Source organism: Urocampus carinirostris, chromosome 7 (genome assembly GCF_059441175.1).
Source record: "Urocampus carinirostris isolate Australia breed hairy pipefish chromosome 7, RoL_Ucar_1.0, whole genome shotgun sequence".
Lineage (NCBI taxonomy): Eukaryota > Metazoa > Chordata > Actinopteri > Syngnathiformes > Syngnathidae > Urocampus > Urocampus carinirostris.
In genome coordinates, this window is record NC_142355.1 from 43,364,681 (window position 1) to 43,385,807 (window position 21,127).

The 21,127-nt window shown below is 41.2% G+C and overlaps 1 protein-coding gene across 1 annotated transcript in view; it reads left to right on the top strand.

The window, feature by feature from the left end:
• Positions 1–2,977: 2,977 nt before the first annotated feature.
• Positions 2,978–21,127, top strand: part of fgd4a (FYVE, RhoGEF and PH domain containing 4a) — a 96,426-nt gene continuing 78,276 nt past the window's right edge. The window contains exon 1 of the mRNA XM_088341044.1: positions 2,978–3,204. Coding sequence (XP_088197170.1) covers positions 3,138–3,204 — 67 coding nt within the window. The 5' untranslated portion in view covers positions 2,978–3,137. The remainder of the gene's footprint in view (positions 3,205–21,127) is intronic.

The following is a 21,127-nucleotide window of genomic DNA, read 5'->3' on the forward strand; positions in this document are numbered from 1 at the left end:
TGAATTAATGAACTATCTGAGATAATCTGTTGCCTAGTTAGGATTTTGGGGTTCTTTTAATAATATAATAATAATTTCCTTTGTATTGTCATTCTTTGTAACAATGTACACAGAACGAAATGTCGATACACCTGACCCATTGTAGCGAGCCGATGCAGCCGCAGCCAACAGAGGGCGCCGCCATTTTACCAATGGTATAAGTCTTAGGTATGACTCGGCCGAGGCGCGAACCAGCGACCTTTTGTTTTTACTTTTGTTTATTTTAATTCTCGCGGTCTCCATCAATGACCATTATTGTTAACGATTGCTTAACAGAGATTTTTTTCAATTTTGAGAAGAATGAACTACACTGAAAAATAAGCTTTTTTGTTATTGTTCGTTTTACTTGTCCAATTTTTTTGTTTTGTTTTGTTTTTGTTTTATCCTCTGTTTTTTCAGAGAAGACATTCCTGGGAGGAGAGGATTTTTTTCCAATAACGAAACACCACTCGGGTTCAGGTCAGGGGGGCCGAAGGCGGAGGGAGGCTATCCTCTTGTCTACTGGGGTGAACCCCAACGTACAGGCGCCGAGCCGTGGAGCAACTACTATGCTCTGCGCCTCTCACCACGGGCAACTCCAGAGTGGAAGAGAGTCCAACCCCTCTCGAGAGGACTGGTACCAGAGTCCAAGCCGTGCGTGGAGGTGAGTCCGACTGTATCTAGTCGGAATTTCTCAACCTCACGCACCAGCTCAGGCTCCTTCCCTACCAGAGAGGTAACGTTCCATGTCCCAAAAGCCAGTTTCTGTAGCCGGGGATAATCGCGCCAAGGACCCATCCCTTGGCCGCTACCCAGCTCTCTGCGTACCCGACCCCTTTGGCCCCTCCAGCAGGTGGTGAGCCCATGGGAAGAGGGTCCCGGACCCGGTGGATAAGGGTGCGGCCACCAGGCGCTCGCCAGCGGACCCCACTTCCAGGCCTGGCTCCAGAAGGGGGCCCCTGTAACCTGCGTCCGGGCGAGGGAAATTGAGGACCAATGTTTTTGCTCGTCATAAGGGGTCTTCTGATCTGCGTTTTGTCTGGCCACTCACCTAGAACCTGTTTGCCATGAGTGACCCTACCAGGGGCTTAAAGCCCCCGACAACATAGCTCCTAGGATCATTGGGACACACATACTCCTCCACCTTGATAAGGTAGCAGATCAAGGAGGATATATATATATATATATATATATATATCTATATTAATATTTAATATTATGTACATATATATATGTAGATCATGCTACGTATAATAAACAAAACTTAATTTACTGCAATTTTGGAAAGAATTAAGAAAGATGCCGAAATAATTGTTTGTGTTGTTTACTAGGTGAATAAACTTGTTTACACGAATTATCTTTGTTTTTCTTTATACATAGTCGAGGCATGTCAAACATGGCCCGCCGATCCGGCCCGTTAGATGGTTTAATCTGGCTAGCCACAAATTTTTTGATTATGTAAAAAAAAGTAGCAACTCTTTCGAAGTCTAGGTCATTTCTATCAAGGGTTATGATTTTTTTAAATAAATACAAATCAAATGTCGTTTGAGTTTGTATACGGGTTCAGGTTTAAAAGTAAATTCACTCAACTGGTGAAATAAACCCGCTAACTCAATTGATACCAAAAATGAAACTCTTTTTGTCCCATTTTTGTGAATAAATGTGTAGTATTTAATAAAGGTCCTTTGTCATCCTTGATTACAATATGTAAGGTACAGGTTACTAATATAAGCTGACTCATAAAGCATAATACTGCAAAATAAAGCTAAAAATGACATTGATTTACTGGTCCAACCCACCAGAGAATGGAAAGTCTGGATCCGCCCCAGAGCCAAACTCCGTTTGACATACAAAAGTCCATCTTGCTGTGAGTTAATAGGTGCCAAATTGTGTTTGCAAGATGTATTATCGCTTAACAAGAGGAATTGCAATCATTAACCCTTTGATTACCATGGGGGCACTGGCGAACACGTTTTACTAGCGCTATTGAATCAAACTAGTTCTCCAAAATAGCCACAAGGTAGCAGCAGCAATCGTATCTCACAGGCTTCCATGTATGGCAAGGGACCAATCACAGGCAAGAAATGACACGGTTGGGGCATAATAAGTAATGCATTTTGTAAAACATTTTATTATCTTTAACAAATAAAAAAAAATAAACATTTGAAACGTTTGAACATTACTTGATTGGGTTTGAATGTCAACGGGGGAATTAATTGCGGTACTGATGGGTTGTGCATGATGTGGACCTCTATCTCCAGAATTGCTTCACTATCTACCACACAGGCCCATGAAACGCCTGAAAAATAGTTGACAATTTATAGACAACGGAGAGAGCAAGACTCTAAACATTTTTTTGTATATATTTATAACAGTTCATATGTCCCGACTATGTTGTCTTATAATGTGTTCATGATCAATTCCGGTCTCTACTTCATTAAAATCCTGAAAAATCTAAGTCCTTGTTTTGTTTTTCATTTTAAACCGTTATTACATTTTCTTAACACATACTTAGGGTGAAAATGCCAGTTATTTGAAGTTTGGGTTGTTCAGTAAGGGGGCCAAAAGTAATCACTCATAACATGATTTCTGACTCTTCCAATGCCAAAGATAACCCCAGAATTCCAACCTGCTAGTAAGATCATTAAAGCGTCAATGGGGGGGAATTGTCGGAGGTTGTCAGGAATAGGAAACACTCCTGTCTCTCACATACCAACTAACTTCTCAATGTTGCACAGTAGTCTACATTTTAAAGTTTCTTACACTTTTCTGAAGTTAAAAAGATTTATTGTCGATCACTTTAAGTCTTAAATTGCCAAAATTAACAACGATAGTGCTAAATGTTTGGAGTTGATAGCCAGAGAGGTTGGCCACGCCTAACGACTGCGTCATTATAAAGAAGCAATAAACACTTGACACTTGCAAGCTTGTGTATTTCGTGCGAACAAACGTTACGTGTGTATTCCCTTTGATTCACAGATTCCAGTCGCGTCATGCGTTTTAATTAAAAGAGAAACAATTAAAGAGGAATTTAAAAGAGTTTGATCGATTTTTATTAATCGTGGCTACTGGCGACTGGTAATAATTGGGGGTATCTGGATACCCGAGGAGCGTTTGTCATGGAGGGCTTCAGTCGGGTTGCTTTTCGAAGGAAACAACTAAGTCAGGAGGTGGAAGGAGACTCAGGTGAGAAAAGAAGCTTATTTTACTTGAAAAAGTACTAATATGTTTTTATGAGTATGACGGAAAACAACGATACAGAACATTAACGTCCTTGAGGGGCTTAACAGGTATGAAGGTTTGCAAGCAAGTTCTTGCCTGTTGCGTAAACATTTGCAAGCTGCAGGGTTCTGTTTACTATTTAACTTGACTGTGTAACTGTAGCTAGGATATCCACTGTATTTACTCTATTAATCAGTTAAAGTTCAACAACATAATTCTTGCATTGCAAATATGTAGAGGAAAACGAGTCCCTTTATGCATGAGCATTAGCAGAAAGGAGCGTATGCCTGAACTAGCAACACATTATGCAAGTGCAAACATGCATTTGAGAGCAGCGCCTACTTATAAAGCGAACTTTGCATGTGCACTGAGGAGTTTTTTAATGGGACAAGTGTGTGTTATTTAAGTCAAGTCATATTTATTTGTATAGCCCTTAATAACAAAAATTCTCAAAGGGCTGCACAGACCACCATTACAAAATCCCCTGATCTGAAACCAATTGAGGGCAAGGAAAAACTCAAAAACCTCAGCCTGAGGAAAAAAAGAAACTTTGAGGAGTTGCACATAAGGTAATCCCCCTTTCAGGTTGACCAGGCTGTAATAGATGTTGCAAGGGCATCAACAGACAACAGTCACCATCAACATGAGATGTAGGTAAACAGAGAATGTCCAGTTGACGCTTTCTTCCCCAAAATCTCAAAATAGCAGTATTAAGTGTTTCCTAGTGGTAGAAAAATCGTCAGTCATTAAAAAAATGATATCGATCTGGCTATTAAATTACAGAATTTTCTCACAAATGGGAAGAGCCAGTGCCAGCTATTTTTTGCCGATTCGGCTCATTTTTGAAGGCCTACTAAAATTTTTGTTATGCCTTAGGACATATCAAAAGAAAGCTTCAACCTTCATCTTTAATAAGAGAAGTATGTATCTAGCTTTTACTATTGTTTAGTAGGCTCTAAAGTTTCTTGAAAATACTCATTTCCAGGAAAACTAATGAGAAAAACAGCTTTTTGAAAGGACACATTTCACTTTTCTTTCAGAGTGGGTGTTACTCAAATGGTTACTGTTATGGCCTTACTGTATATGCCTTTGCATCTTAAAAAGAAGCAGCAGTGGTCTGTTGAAAATCATATAGCTGATTAAATAAATAAATATTAACGAAATATCAACTTCCCGTGATGCTTTGGTGCTATTATATTGAACAGTTTGTCTTTACCACAATAAAGAATGTAATGGAGCTTGTGGTACCGTGCATGCAACATCATCGTACAATAATAAATCTTGTTCAGCATTGCTTGAATCAAGGCTGTGTTGTGTTGTTGTGCTGTGTGTGGCTCTCACTTTTCTGCTGAATCCTCCTACTGTCTTCTGCCAGTTTTAACACACTTCTTGCCACTCGCTCACTTCACTTTGATTGCTTCAATTGGATTTCCATTTGTGAGCTGTGTGTCAACATCATCCGTTTTATCTTTAACTCTATGATTCTGAGCGTGCTTGTGTATTTAAAGGTCAGTGAGCGTCATCAACATTGACCCCTAAAATAACACTAGCAATCCTAACCAATGGTACAGTGATGTTTTCGTCGTTGTCGTCGAGTCACTCAAGGCGCCTAAGGTAATCCTTAGTAGCGCTAGACTCACTCGTGGGAGGCTCCGTAGTTCTCCGAAGGAGAGGGAGCTGCGACTGTCCTGTGCCGCCAGGCCTGACTGGGTGTCACCCAAGCAAACCAAGCAGACGAAGCCTCTGAAGTCCTTAGTACGTTCGGACAGGCTGGTGCATGATTTATGGAAACCCGTGGGCAGGTAGTACAGGTGATTGGGGTGTGGTCGCAGCGAATGGTTCGAAAGCACCACTGGCATTTGGACTGGGGGCCAGGGTTGCTCTCGAAGTCGCCCACCCTAAGAAGAACAGAGAGAGGAGAGTAGAAAAAAAGAGAAAGGGGGGACAGATAGAAAGAGAGAAAGACAGACACAGTAAAACGCAAAAGGGAAAAGAGTGAGAGAGGTGGGGAGAGAGTAGGAAAGAGAGGGATAGAGAAAATGAGAGACAAGAGTGTAAATAATAATAATAATAATAATAATAATTTCCTTGTATTGTCATTCTGTGTAACAATGTACACAGAACGAAATGTCGATTGCACCTGACCCGTTGTAGCGAGCCGATGCAGCCGCAGCCAACAGAGGGCGCCGCCGACCACCTTTTAAGTCTTAGGAATGACTCGGTCGGGGCGCGAACCACCGACCTCCCAGTCTCAAAGCGGGCGCCTTACCATCTAGGCTACTGAGCTGGTAGAGGGAAGAGAGAAAATGAGAGACAAAGAAAGAGAGAGGACCAAGAAAGAGAGAGCGAGTCTGAGTGGATTGAGTAGGATTCGTTAGGCTCCCCCGGGAGAGAGCCCTTCGCAGGACACCACGGGAAGGTTCCTAGTCTTTTGTCCTGTCAGTGATGTTGTTGCAAGGCAGTTTGATGTGTACTTTATAAATAATACAGCAGATGGCAGTAAATGCACACAAATGTTTCCATTTATTTTTTGTTGGTGATGCATTATGACACTTGTACGCCTCATGGCTTTTTTTTTTAACTCCCTTTCGCCTTTAGAAACCATTTTACACCTTAGCAGTTGTTCTTTTTGGTTGCTTTGTCTTGTTTTATCAATAATGGTAGACACAGTATTTGATATTTACAGTTGTTTTCAACTTACCACTTTGGCAGGCTGTACATGTTCATTTCAATAAAAAAATAACAGAAAAATACAGAATGAAAATAAAATGATACAATAAATTAAAGAATACAGACTGTGTATTATCATTTAAGTGTATTATTACAATTGTATTATTTGTATTTTTTTTAAATTATGTCCTCAAAAATAAAAATTGAAATATATATATTTTACAAATCTTTATATTTTTTCATTTAATTGACAGCAATGGCATGTCACTGATACCACTGAACATTTAATCAGACCCCGATATTGTTGTTTGTTCTCATTTAACTTTACATTTTCACACAATATTTTGTAAAAAATAAATTAGCAAATAAAAACCTACATGTGTTTAATGGCTATACAACAAATGTATTAAAATATCACCAATTGTTTTGTTCCAATGTTTTGTTTTTATCCACTAGAACCTAATCATTTTTTCTGTCATGAAGGACAGTAACCACTGATAAATATAACTGTTAACAAGGTGCAATTATTAAAATTTGGCTGCTGAGATGCAGATCATCTCTAAAAAGAGGGTGACGCTTTACCTCCAAAAAAACAACAGCGACTAGATGAAGGTGCTGTACCTGAGTCAGATCAGGAGGTTTATCTTGCTAATGGTAACCATGGAAATCAGTACAATCTGTTTCAAGTAGTGGAGCAAACTCCCACCCTTAGAAAATAATTTGGAGAGGGATGGGTTCTGCCAGGCTGTACTTGCCTCCAAAATCGTCTTGTCGGACAAAAAAAAAAAAAAAAATGCAGATACTGATATCATTCAAATTCCCAAAAATTGGTACTGATAATAAGCGCGCCCGATAACCTGTGAACCCCCTATAATGGACCCCACAAAGTACTTTTGTCAACTGTGCGCAGACAAAAACTGCAGTTGTATGGTCATGTCAAAGGATTATCAAGACTGGCCAAGATAATTCTCCAGGGCACAGTCAAAGGGGGCAGGAAGAGAGAAATACAGAACTGGGCCAACAACATCAAGGAATGCACTGGTGCCAACTTTGCCACAACCCGCATGACCCAGGCGGTTAAGAGAGCCGTGAAACGTGATACCAATGTTGCAGTACGGAGAAAAAAAAGTGTACACGATTGCTCTGAAGTTAAATTAGGAAGGAAAGGTACATCACCTTTCGAAGTATATACTTATTATTGTATTTATAGTTAAACGGCTATTTCTGCACATGGTTGGTCATCAAACTGTCGCACAGAAACGGCAACCAACCTTAGGAAGACGCATTGGGCGGCAGTAGCTCAGGAGGTAGAGCGCTCATCTTGGGATCAAGGGATCCCAGTTCGAATCCCGGCTCGTCCGTGTTACATGTCGAAGTGTCCTTGGCTAAGACACTGAACCCATAATACCCCCAATAAGCAGGTTAGCGCCTTACATGGCTGCAAGGCTGCTATTGGGAAATGTGGAGCACATTGTAAAGCGCTTTGGGAAGTCATTGACTTGAAAAGCGCTATATAAAATGCAGATCATTTCATTTCATAAGACCTCAGTGGGGGCACAAGATACTCGTCAGCGTTTCCATGCTAGTTTCCTGACTACACTGTGTTGTTTCCCCTCCTCTTGCCATTGTGAAGTTCTTCCTAGAAAACTGCTGTATTCCGTTTTACTTTACCTCAAAGCGCAGTTCACTCAATTTTACCTGTACCTAGTTTTACTTTGTTCGAGCAGGGCATTTTTCCTGGACTGAGCTCTTTGCTTACAAACTGTGGAGTAAGGGAAGCAGACATTGAGCTGAGTGGAATTGCCTTTCACTGCTCCCATGGATCTAAACCTGAGAAGTATGCGTTTTTGTGCCATTTGGACTTGACTGAACTGGACTGTTGAACATCTTTGCTAGCAGCTACTAAACTTATGTTTGAGCTGAACAAATGAGCTTTCGAAGCCCTTGGTGTGTAAGATTTTGTCTGGTTCTCATCAAGAGAAAATACATTGATTGACAATGAAACGGCGGCGCAAGTATTGGTTTTGGAGACGAAGAAGTAAAAATGCAAAGATCTCTCTCATCTGCTGTTCTGGTAAGATCAGAGGCCTTTTTTTGATTAGGAATTAAGTTTTTGTAAGTGCAGCCTCCTTCATACAGAAGAGGTGTCGGTTGGTCAAAAATCCATGGCGAGAAAAAATAGTGTGTTCACGTTTCTTTTTTTTTAAATACTCAATACTTATTTGTCTACTAATAAGTCGTTTTGGAGGTTAACAAAACAAGTGGAAAGATCTTCACAGCTCTCATTTAGTCTTAGAATTCCTGCTCAGGCAGTAAATTATAAAAACCTGTTCGTCTTAAGCAGGGGTTTCCAGTGTGCCCGCAGACAACAGGTACTCCCTAAGAGAACCTGAGTAGCCATGAGTGGCTCTGAAAATTTGTTATTGGAAATTTTGATTTCTAACTGGCATGAGTTATTAGTGACATGATCAAGGCCTTTAAAAACAATGTCAACAACATGGAAATAGCATAAATTGCAGTTTTTAAACTGCAGTTCAAACTGGTAATCGTACACACTAATCCCTGACAAGAAAGGAGCTATCAAGATCAATAATGTTGGTGACCCCTGGTTAAAAGTCATTAAATTCTGACACAGCTTCCTGCATTATGTGTAGTTTTATGTTTGGGTGTTTTTGTTTAGAACTACCAGCTATAAAGTCATTTTGACTAGGAACATCAAACATTTAGCCAGAGAAGTTTGATTCACCATTCTGTCCAATTTTGATTCCTTTTGGGTTATGCTTGACCAAAGTGTTTGTAGTTGGCGGCACTGAGTAGTGTGAACGTTTGGCAAAAGAACCAATTAAAAGAGTGGATTCGCTGAGTCACAGCATTTGTGTCCATGTAGATCAGATTGCCCGAGAGGGCAAGATGATAAAAAAGCAGTTCTCTTTGCAGAGGCCTGGGAACCATTCCTCCTGAGACTTTATCCAGCCACTCTGGCCTTTTGGGCACTGTCCCTGAAGGTCCCCCGTCCCACTGTGTTGGTGTTGTGTGTGTTTTTGTGCACAGCGCAAAAGACCAAGTCATTAGGATGGATGTAGGTTGCAATGTGCACTTTGCTTTGTGTATGTGCGTGTTGTTGGAGCCCCTGCCCTCCCCTTTCTTTTCCTATTTAAAGGGTGAAAACACTGTTCTGCTCTTGTTGTTGCTGGCAGGAAGGAAAAGGCTGGGAACGCTACCGGCCAACCCGAATCCTTTTCACGACACCCATTGTTTCAACGCAGGAGTAGGTGTCACATGCTCCTGTGACACAATTTGCCTGAAACAGTGCGGATCTACAATTGCATGAGTCCAAAGCTGTCACCTTCTGTTTTCAATCTTCATTTTGAACTGTTAAACAGCCATAAATTGTCATAGACCAGAACGGACACAGGACTCTAATTGCATGCGTTTCTCAGATTTTATTGAAAGCGAGTGAGAGTAAGGCTTGCTTGATTGCTTGATCCGAGGACTGGCGGAGAGCGGGAGTGAGCAAGGCGGGGGTGACACTTCCGTGTCAGAAGAAGGCAGGCGGGAATGGCGCGTTGTTTGACCAGGGCTGGAAATCAGAGGCGATGTCGAGTTCGTAATAGTGATCGTAGGCAGGCGGCAGGCAGAACAGGCGTAGACAGGTTCCGAAATGGGTCGAAAACGGGGATCAGGCAGAAAATAGGTTTAACAGGGACGGAGTCGGACGGGAACGCTCACTGAGTGAAAACACGACAGCTTGCAACGATCTGACAAAGTTTGAACTGAAGTCGGGGCTTAAGAAGGGTGTGGCCACCAATCAGCTTGTCCGGGCTTTTGGCGCCAATCAAGCTACCACAGGTGTTCCAAATAGGGCAATCATGACAGTCTGACCGCAGTGGGACTGATGACCTTCTCCACCGGGAAGGGACCCAGGAATCGTGGAGCCAGTTTCTTCTCAATCAAGCTGCCACAGGTGTTCCCAATAGGGCAATCATGACAATAAAAGTGCTCGCTGTTATGTTTTGATCAGAAGTCGACCGATTATCGGGCGGGCCGATTATCGGGCGGGCCGATTATCGGCACCGATATTTGGGAATGTGACGAATATTGGTATTGGCATATTTTATGTGCCGAGTATTAAGCACAACATTGAGCAACTATCGAGCCATCCCCTCCCTCTCCTGCCTTCCGTCTCTGACGCACCCACCCCGCGCCTTCTGATTGGATAAGCCACTGGGGGCTGAGCCACTAACGCAGGAAACTGTTCCATTCTTCACTGTCCGCAGTCACAGTCTGCAAACTGGAGCGAGAGGGCTTTTATAATTATTTTTCATATTCGCGAATGTTTTTCACATTTGCAATTACTTTTTTCTCTCCACCCCATTTGTAACCATCTGACTGAAATGTCGAGGAAATGTCTTCAACGTGCTGCAACGCACATTTGGAACCAGAATATAACAAGTATTCTTTGGTTCTTTTTGTAGTATTAAAATTTTCCTACGCCATCTTTTAAGCTTTTACAACACATGAATAATGGTTGTAAGCATCCTCTTTAATATTATTAATCGTATCAGCCCTGAATAAACGCAAATCGGTCGATCCCTAGTTTTGAAATGTGTATTAGTGCAAGCATCATGTGTAAACTATGGACGTTTTTGTGGGCCATTTTAGCAATTAAGATAGAACTTCCTGCAACTGAAAATATAAGCTATATATTACTCATTTTTATCGAACATCTATATGGGAGATAATTGTCTCCAAAACAAATATATTCGCGGTTTAATCAAGATCCAAAAATCGTATGTTATGATAAATGTGAATGCAAGATTAAAAATGGCGTATGTAAATTGCAGATATATTTGTGGCTCTGCAAAATTCATTATTCACACCGGATTAACTTGGGGTGGTAAACTGCAAAGTTATCCACCTTAGCAAATTTATACCAGAAATGATCAAACTATGCCTTAAAATTCACACATACAGAAATATTGTGCTGCTGAGTTCACTGTTATTTACACACATTGATATGAATAACGAAGTGGGTGTCTCAGTGATTTCACCTGGCAGGTATACATAAATCTGATGCATTAATGTGCAAATCCTTCCTGCCGGATGATAAAAGCCAACTCAAGCTACTAATGAAAACAACTAAGAGTCGTCAGTGCCTCGATGCTTAAGCTCTGCCGATGAATTCACGGTTGAGTGCATTTGCTTATCGCTTTTTGGCTTTCAGATCGACAGCTGGGAGGGGATGGGCGTGTGTGTCCCAGGCTGACTGCGAGAGCCAATCCAATGCAGGTTGTCTCTGTGATGCGGGGGCAGATGCTTTCTAGACACACTGCCTGCCGTCAGCTGTTCTCCGATGCACATGCAGTGTGTGTGCGTTTGTATCCATTTATCATTAACTCACATAAACATCAGGAGATAATTTCATGGAGAAGAAAAAGAGTTGTAAATTCAAGCTACATGGATACAGATTAAAAAAATAGAATTGTCTTTATTGTTATGGACATCTATGTGGTGAAACATTGTATGCAATGAGATTAGTCATGTCAATTCAGGGTAAACGTGTAATAAAGACTCTTACCTACTCAACTAACTAACCAACTAAAAAGTAAAGTCTCTGCTGGAACCAAATGTGCACATGATTGTTTTTGCCAAGGAATGTTACACTAGAATCTAGCATGTAGCCCATTGGTAGTAGAGCTAAGATTCATGGCCCGAGCCCGAACCCGAACCCGAGGCAATTTCGGGCCGGGTCGGGCCTGAAATGTCAGTCATACGGTCGGGTCGGGTCGGGTTCGGTCCTGCTTTTTTTTTTTTTTTTTTTTTTTTTATTATTAATTAATAATTATAAATATATGTTCATTAAAAATATATACTTAAACTATGTATGGATACTAGACCAAGGAATACTTGTTATAAAATAAATAATTTGGATAAAACGGAGAAGGAGCTGTAATTGCTTTTAACGGAGCCAGAGCATGCTCTGTGCACGTGACGTGACGTGAATGCTGTCCTCTTAATAATCTTCCCCTCCGCAAATTCGGGTGATTTTGGCCTGGTATCCCCGATATGGAGTCGGACCAACAAGAAGTTAAGGATAAACTCAAGAGAGGAGAACTGACGAGGAAAACGCACTCTGGTAAGAGTTTTAATAAGCGTTTTATATAGAATACGATCGCTTTTGTCGGAAGTGTACATTGACGTTGGTGACATTTTCATCCGCGTTAAAAAACGCAATTTGCAGAATAAAATCACGCTTTATTGTTTAAATAAACGCGTTATTTAGACTAGGATCTCCCAATTATTATAATTAGCTCGCTTTATTGTTTTAATAAGCGTTTTATATAGAATACGATCAGGGGGGGGGGGATTTGCATAGGAGTCGGAAAAGGGCACAACACGTCAACACCCCCTCAATGATAGTGCCGCGCTAAAATCTTAAGGACGTACTACTACTGCTGCTGTGGATTATGGCCCAATGATCAAGTCGTCAAAATGACGGACGCCCTTAAATGTTTTCGCTACCTCAAAAAAAAAACCCGTCAATGACAGATTGTCGCTTAATGTAACATCTGCAGTGCAGACACAGAAATATAAAAGATGTAAATGTTTATACAGTTTTATTTAACTTAGGCCTAGATGTTGTAACAAAAGGCAGAGTTTAATTTGTTATCATAAATCACCCCTCCTTATAAATAAAATATGTAATTTCGGGCCCCCTCGGGCCGGGCCAGCAAATCCAGTTAATTAGTCGGGCTCGGTCCGGGTCGGGTTTAATACCCCTCGGGCCTGCGTCGGGCTCGGGTGCTTTTTTTGGGCCCGATCTTACCTCTAATTGGTAGCATGTAGCTGGCTGCACTTCCTCCAGTTGACATATTATTGGCTAGCCATGGAGATTACCATTAAGACCTTTAAACTCTGACATTGTACACAATATCAGAAGCGTAATCGGCTCACAATTTGGAAGTTGAAGGTTTGAGTCCAGGTTGCCCCTGTGGCCATGTCATATGCTTGAGCAAGATACTAAACCTTGAATTTATCAATAGTTAATGAGTAGTCAAATAAGTGCTTTGAAGGCCTTGTTAGGTGGAAATAGATAATATAAAAATGTAAGTGCCATTTTTAATTGGCCTTTTAGATAAACTATATTTTTCTAAAATGTGGGCTTGGTGGACCTTTTGAAATGTGTAGCACATTGTATGTTACATTTATCATCCTTAGACAGTATTTGACCTTTAATGCATATGACTGTGCTATTCATGTCCAGGATGTAACTCATTATTTCCTATATGCAGTGACCAGATTTCCTGTCTGAAAATCACACACGTGCACTTTTACAGGGAAGCAAATTTATGACTGTTGAAATCTGGAAGCACTTGTAGCCTTCCGGTCATTAATTACTGTTTGGTGTAATGAGGCCTGGACTGCAAAGTCCCAAATATTTGTGTGAGCTATTGTTGGTTGTTGCTTCATGTGGCGCACAATCAGCAAGTTAGAGTAGTGTATTGTACAAGAAAGTGTAAAGGTATCATGGCTGTAATCAGGTCTAGACGTTATGACAAAAGTTGTTGTAACGATATAAAATTTCTTATCAGTCTATAGTTATCGCATATTTTTTTGCTTTACATTTTTTTGGTCTAATTTTTGTTACTGAGTGAAAGTTGACGAAACCAGATGCTGCTTTAACCAAACGTTAATGTCAAAACAAAAATGATATCACGATAATTATGGTTATTGTTTTATCTCCCAGGCCTAGCTGTATTATCGTACCAAAGGTCGAATTCAAGCTATTTACGATGTGTCATTTACTAGGTTTACATGCATGAAACATCTGTTTAAAGATCCTAATACAGGTTACTCGACAAATCAAAATAAGATACAAACATTAATATAGCTCAATTGCATTGCGTTTGACAATAACCCGGTTAGGAGGGTGAAGTACGACACATGTTGAATAAGAACAATTAAACTGTGCACGTTTAGATAGCCTTACAAAATCTTAACATCAGCAATATCCTGGTTTACAAGGTTTAATTCCTGCTTATACAGTAAACGCAGTAAATGTCTGATTCTTTTACAGAAATCGGCACATCCATTAGTGTAACTGTGCACAATTGTCTTGACGATCAACATCCAACACAGTATATTTAACTTTGGCTATTTTCAAGTAATGTTTGACTTTGAATGAAGCATGCCTTGCTTGTGGTTTCCCCATTTGTCTAGATACTAATTGGGTTAACAGCTTAACAAATATATGCACAAAGTTATCCCCACTTGTTACCTTGTACAGTAATACAGCCATCTCCCAATGTCACAGCAGAAATAAAAGTCAACAGGAAAAAATGAATTTTTCTCTTTTTCTTCTCATTCCTTATATTTTTGTCTTTATTTATTTTTTCATTTTCTTGAGTTTTACTTTTTTCTTTGTTTTCATTTTAATCTTTTCTTTTTTGTCCTTTCTTACTTTTCTTTTTTTATTCCTTTTTTCTGTGTTTTTTCTATTTCTCTTCTTTTTGATAAGGTGGGTTTTGGTCACATTGTCATTTCCGTTGTGCTTTTAGCACTTGGATTAAGGGGCACGACAGAATTCAGCGAGTCCTTAACTTTCATATTCAGGCAGGGGCCTCAAACTATCAGGCTGCAAATGGCCCAGAGTCACAAGTTTTAAACCCTGCTTTAATAATGTCTACTCTTCAAAGCTTTTACTCTGAGTTAAGGACCTTTAACTGAGGAGTTTCTAAGCTCTTAAAACTCGAAGTAAAGCACCTTTATTAAAGCTCATTAGTTAAAGCAGCGTTAACCCCTAACCACTATTCTTTTAGAACAAATTGAAATGCTTACATTTGAAGCATATTTAAGCAGATATTTTGTGGAGAAATCTTCAACTCTATGACATTTTGACACAGTTTGACACTTCATTGTGGTGGTGAAGGAAGAAAAACAAGAGGCTGTATGAAAATGGTGAAATTTAAAGACTAAAATAGAGAATGTCACAAATGGTCAATTAACTCATTCTTTGTTCTCATGACGTATATGAAAATTGTTTCAATTGACCTATCACAACACTGTTCTTTTCTAATTTACGAATACATTTACTAACATTTTGGTGTTGGATTCATACTATTCAGCCATTAAAACCACTACGATCTGATCTGGTTGGGTTGTTTTTGTTGTCCAACAGAAAACTGATTTTATGAATATTTTGTTTTAGTAATCTGTCTTCTTAAAGGAGCTATACACAACTTGTAACTTTGTTACTGTCTGCTGTCAACTTCTGGCTCAAATTATGATCACCGTCTCTGCCAGCTTGTTAATGGTGTGCTTGCAAGTACGTGCATTTTTCAGACAAGCTCAAACAAACTCTTCTTTCTTTTTCTTAGTTGAGGTTTGGGTTGGTGTATGGACTCTACTAGAAGCAGGCTTTTTCTTAGTTTTACCATTTTCATGCTACACTGACGACTATTAATAAAAAAAAAAAAAAACTATTGGGATGAGCATCGGGTCACTGCAGCAGTCCCCCAGCTTTCATTTCTCAAACCTAATTTTTTCCTCCCCGATCAGCTCGGATAAAAGTAAGATGATAGCAGATAGGCGCAGCGAAAAATAAAGCATAAGGGCTTTTTGAACTTAAATTGGGCATTGTAAGCAGATTCAGATTCAGACCTACTTTATTGCCATTCTAGTACACGTGTATACAGAACGAAATGTAGATACATCTGACCCGCACAGTTTCCTTGAATGTACAGATATAAATAAAATGTTGTATTGAGTTGGAGTATTGAGTACTAATAATATACTAAATAATTATGGCTATGTATAGTATTTTACAGTAGTGCAAAGAGTGCAAGAGGAGCAGCTAACCAGATGTGCAAAATGGGCAATCAGGTAAACAAGTCAGGTAAACAGTAACAATAACACTGTAGTACAATAGTGCAGAGGAGAACAGATGTGCAAGGGGTGGCTAGCTATAAAGAACTGCCAGTAGTTCAAAAAAGTCATACAAAACCAACAGATGTACAGATTAGCAGCAGTTTAGATTTACTATGTGTTTGACAATTTAACAGTCTAATGGCCAGGGGGACAAGACTATTGTAGAACCTGGTGGTCCTGCACCGCACACTGCAGTACCTCTACCCAGAGGCTAGCAGAGTGAACAGTCCATGATGGGGGTGAGAGGGGTCCCTGATAATGTTCTTGGCTTGGGATAGGCAGCGCTTCTGGCCAATGTCCTGAATGGAGGGGAGAGAAGTCCCGATGATTTTCTCTGCTGTCCTCGTCACCCTCCTCACACTACCCCAGTCGGAAGCGCTGCAGCCTCCACACCACACAGAGATACAGCTGGTCAGGATACTCTTTGTGGTGCCCCTGTAGAATGTGATGAGGGAGGGTGGGGGAAGGTGGGCTCTCCTCATCCTCCGCAGGAAGTACAGGCGCTGCTGTGCCCTCTTCACCAGTGATGCAGTGTTCACGGACCAGGTGAGTTTGTTTGTGATGTGCACCCTAGGAACTTGATGCTGCTGACAACCTCCACAGCCTTGTTGTTGATGAGAAGTGGGGCATGGTTGGGCTGTTTTTTCCTGAAGTCGATAATGATCTCTTTAGTTTTGTCAACATTCAGGACCAGGCTGTTGTCCCTGCACCAGCCCACCAACTGCTCCACTTCCTCTCTGTAGGCCAGGTCGTTGTCGTCCCTGATGAGGCCCACCACTGTTGTGTCGTCCGCAAACTTCACGATGTGGTTTGTGGCTGACCTAGGGACGCAGTCGTGTGTCATCAGGGTGAACAGCAAGGGGCTCAGGACACAGCCTTGGGGGGAGCCGGTGCTGAGGGTGATGACATCGGAGATGTTCTGACCAATCCGCACTGACTGGGGTCTGTCAGTGAGGAAGTCCAGCAGCCAGTTCCGCAGGGGGGTGTTGAAACCCAGGAGTCTCATTTTGTCTACCAGGTGTTGTGGGATGATGGTGTTGAATGCTGAACTGAAGTCCAGGAACAGCATCCGCACACGGGTGTTCTTCTCCTCTAGGTGTGTCAGGCTCAGGTGAAGCGCAGAGGAGATGGCATCCCCGGTGGAGCGGTTTGTCCGGTAGGCAAACTGAAAGGGGTCGAGTAAGGAGGGGAGACTGGAGGTGATGTGCTCTTTAACCAGTCTCTCAAAGCACTTCATTATGATGGGAGTCAGTGCAAAGGGCCGGTAATCGTTCAATGATAAGATCTGGGGACTCTTTGGCACTGGGATGATGGTGGCAATCTTGAAGCATGATGGTACCGTGGCTTGGTCTAGCGAGGTGTTGAAAATGTCTGTTAGTACACAAGCCAGCTGATCGGCGCACTCCCTAAGGAACCGCCCTGGAATGTTGTCCGGGCCTGGAGCCTTCCGTGTGTTGACCCTTCTCAGGGTCTTCCTCACGTCAGTTGAGTCCAGGAGGAGTGCTCTTTCGTCCTGATGTGGAACCGCTTTCGCTGCAGGGGTGCCATTTTGTGCCTCGAACCTCCCAAAGAAGTTGTTGCGGTCATTCAGAAAGTCCATGCTAGTGTCCTGCACTGGGGCGGTGGTTGGCTTGTATCTAGTGATGGCCTGAATGCCTTTTTACATATCCCTGGTGTTGGTTGTGCTGAGGAAACGGTCCTGGATTTTTTGACTGTGCGATCGCTTTGCTAGTCTGATAGCACGGTTCAGGTTAGCCCTCGCTGATCTCAGCGCCTCCTCATACTTATCGAGCAATATTTCAACTTTCAACTTTTTAAGGACACTTCAAACGATGCAACCCACCTTTATAGAGGACAAGAGGAATAAAAGAATAAGGCTCAATACCATTACTCCCGCTTCCACTTACTTTATTCCTTAGTCCAACAACAAAGTCTGAATCCTCCGCAAAACATTGACTAAGGTGGAAGAGTGATCGACACAAACCCCTTTTCACAAAGTCAGGTTGATATTGCTCAATTGTCTGCTAATATCAATGTCAACATCTTAAGATGTTTCTGCTTAAAGGTTCCTCCTATGTTTATTTTCACGTTATTAATTTACTATGATGTAATTGATTACATTTTATTTGTATTATGATATAATCCTGTCAGGCTCCTTCAGTGTCCAGTTACGCTTAAAATTGCGCAACATATAAAAACATGCCAATGATGTAGCTCATGGGCTCCGAAAAGGACTTTTCTTACAAAGTCACAAACAATTCACAAAGTCACTTCTTCATCTCCCTCCCACCCAAAGCCAATATGCCTCTTGTGCTGCAAAACACTCCTCCCTTCTTAGAGGCTTCTTTAGGTGTCCTTCCCCATCTTGCATACGCTAGGGCCAGCGGCAGTTACCAGGGGCAGCAGCTGAATGCGAGTGGCCAATGGCCTCCTCCCCTCTTGCCGGCCCACCCTTTATCCCACACAATGAGACTGATTGTTCGTGTTGCTCTCACACACATGTACAGAGGGGGCTTTGCTTCACTTGCGGGTATATTGACGCTCCCCCACCATATGCCCCATCTCCACCGGAATGTGATTATCTTCTGTCGCTGTTTAGAAGGCAAAAAAAGAAAAGTGAGAGAGGGAGCACTCGTGAAGAGAGGGTCGATCACAAGAGTGAGTCAATGTCACTAAGCCAGCAAGTGAGAGGAGGGAGAGACCGAAGGAAGGGAGGATGCGAGCAGCACAGACAACCAGGCTACGATAGATTGCCAGTTTCGATCAGCCTCTTTAGGCTTTACACATGAAAAGGAAGGTGATTGTTTGAGGGGTCAAAGTGTATTTTCCGTTCTGGACTTGACCTACGGTACAGGACATCATCCCGTATCAGGTTAGTGTTTGTAACACCGACATGCAGGGTGCAGTCACGGGGCGTGGGTTGGCTAAGGTGACATGAAGCTTAGTTATACCAGGAAGGTCTTGGTTGTGCAGCGCACATACAGAAAGATTTGCTTTGCCAAAGTGGCTGGTTGATCAAGGAGGGGGTTGTTTAGGGACCTGTACACGTGTTGTGCGGGTGCTCTTATCTGCAGGGAAATATGCCTACAATCTATCACACGCGCACATTCACTCGCAAGCGCTTCTGCTTGCTAGCCGGTTGCTGTTTACCCTAGTTTACTAGGTTGCCTATGAATGGATGAATCTGCCCCGCTGTCTTGTGTGAGCTGTGGGAAAATATGAGTGCTGAGTGCATTGGGACACTCTTCTGTGTTTCTGCATTTCTGCATTTGTGCGTCACTGTCGCTGGCCTGTCTATTGATCGAGTCACATGGTTTGGAAACCATTAGGAAAGTATGATTGCCTTATTGCACTTATTTTTGATAAAAGTCTTAAGTATTGTGTGGTTTTCTTCGCCGGATCTAATGAAAAAAGATAGTAGCCATCACTGCCATGGCAACTACGGATCACCTGTTAAAACAGTCTCTAAATCCTGCGTCTCCCACCTTTTTCAAGCTGAGCGCTACTTTTTGTTACTAATTGGCATAAAGGGCACACAGTTTGACAGACAATTCTCAGGAATTGAAATCTCACCTTTTGGAGAAATTCACCGTTTTGAAGTCAAAACAGGTGACCTATATGAATTGTGCAGATCCAAGGAGAAAATGTTTTGAGGGGGTTAGGGGGGAATTATAAAACCCATTCTTTTTTAAAATGTGAGACAGTAATAGTGCCAGATGTATCTCAGGGGATAATCTTAGCCTAGTTGTTAGCCTGTTAAGGAGCAGGCTAGCTGTAGAGAATAAATCACTGCAGTAACACGGCCATGTGAAATTTAACCTTCATGCAAGCGACTTAAGGCTAAATTCAGACAAGATAAGAAAACATCAATATTTTGTTGAGTTGTACAGTGTACCAGAACATATCTCCTCCACATCTTTCTCTACGTGTAAAACACCGACCTATTTTTCATGCCTGATTTTCCAATAAAGCAACTTAAAATGTTATTACTAAGTTATCATTTTACTAGAAAACTCCAATGTCCAGCACTGGTAAGCTATTTTATAGCACAGGTCCGTGGGCACCTCAGCTTTCCTTAGGAGGCACCCTGGTGCTCGTGGGCACCACGTCGGAAACCCCTGCTCTAAAACAATGGGCAGAAAAATGATTATCACCAATTTGCATGGATGCCATTTATTCATGTACAAGCAAAATAGTCCCGAGGTGCGGGCCGATAGAAAATCGGATTCTACTGCTTCAAGTGATCGGAGGTTTAACAGCTGCAGCACCCAATTTGGCTGCCAATGTGTATTAGACACACAACAAAAGCAGATGTTTATCGATTTTGTTTGGTACTTATTGGTGGTGCCTTGCCACAACCTTTCTAAAGACATTCGCGGACGCCTGGAGAACAACTGTGTAAATGTTTGCAAAAATCGGTTCAGCCATTTCGGAGCCTACCAGACACACACACAAATCGGGATTTACAAAGTAGTTTAGATGAGATAGATTCGATAGTTTAGAATAGGTATAAAGAGGGATAGATATTTAAATTTGATTAAGATTAAATAAAAAATATCAGCATTGTGCTGGAATTAGTTTTTTTTTTATCTTAATCCATTTTAAACACTTGTCATAACACAAAGTTTTAGCGTTGAATATTAAGAAAAAATCGACTCCCCCCCCACTTTATCATAAAAAGTCTCAGAGGGCCATTATCACAATGACAATGTCCCCTCATCCGAAACCCACATGAAGGCATAGAAAATCTCCAAAAACCTCAGCATGAGAAAATGAAGGTTGACTCTGTCTATTTCCATGCTAGAAGGACATTTGAAATCTTGATAGAAAAGGAGAGATTCAGTGTATACATAGTTCTTATTTGTTTACTCAATAGTGAATTAGCAATCATTTCCAATATTTTTTTTATTCTACGTGTGTGAGAAGTCTCTTTGATGAATTGTGTAATTTGAGTATTTGTTGACCACTACCAGAACAATAAGTTCAAATTTATCTTAAAACTAGAAAAACAACACATAAAATAATGTCTATGAATGAAGAGATGTATGTATCTATATATATATATATATATATATATATATATATATATATATATATATATATATATAATGCACTTTAGTCTCACTTCTTTCAAGAAATAAACTTGTTATGTGAGATGAAAAGTGTGCATATCAAAAAGAGAACTTATTTCTCAAGTGAAACTAAAGTAGGAGGAAGAAAGCCTCATCGCAGCGAACCATAATTATCATGTAAATAGAGAATACACTTGAAATGTGTGATCTTGCTTGAT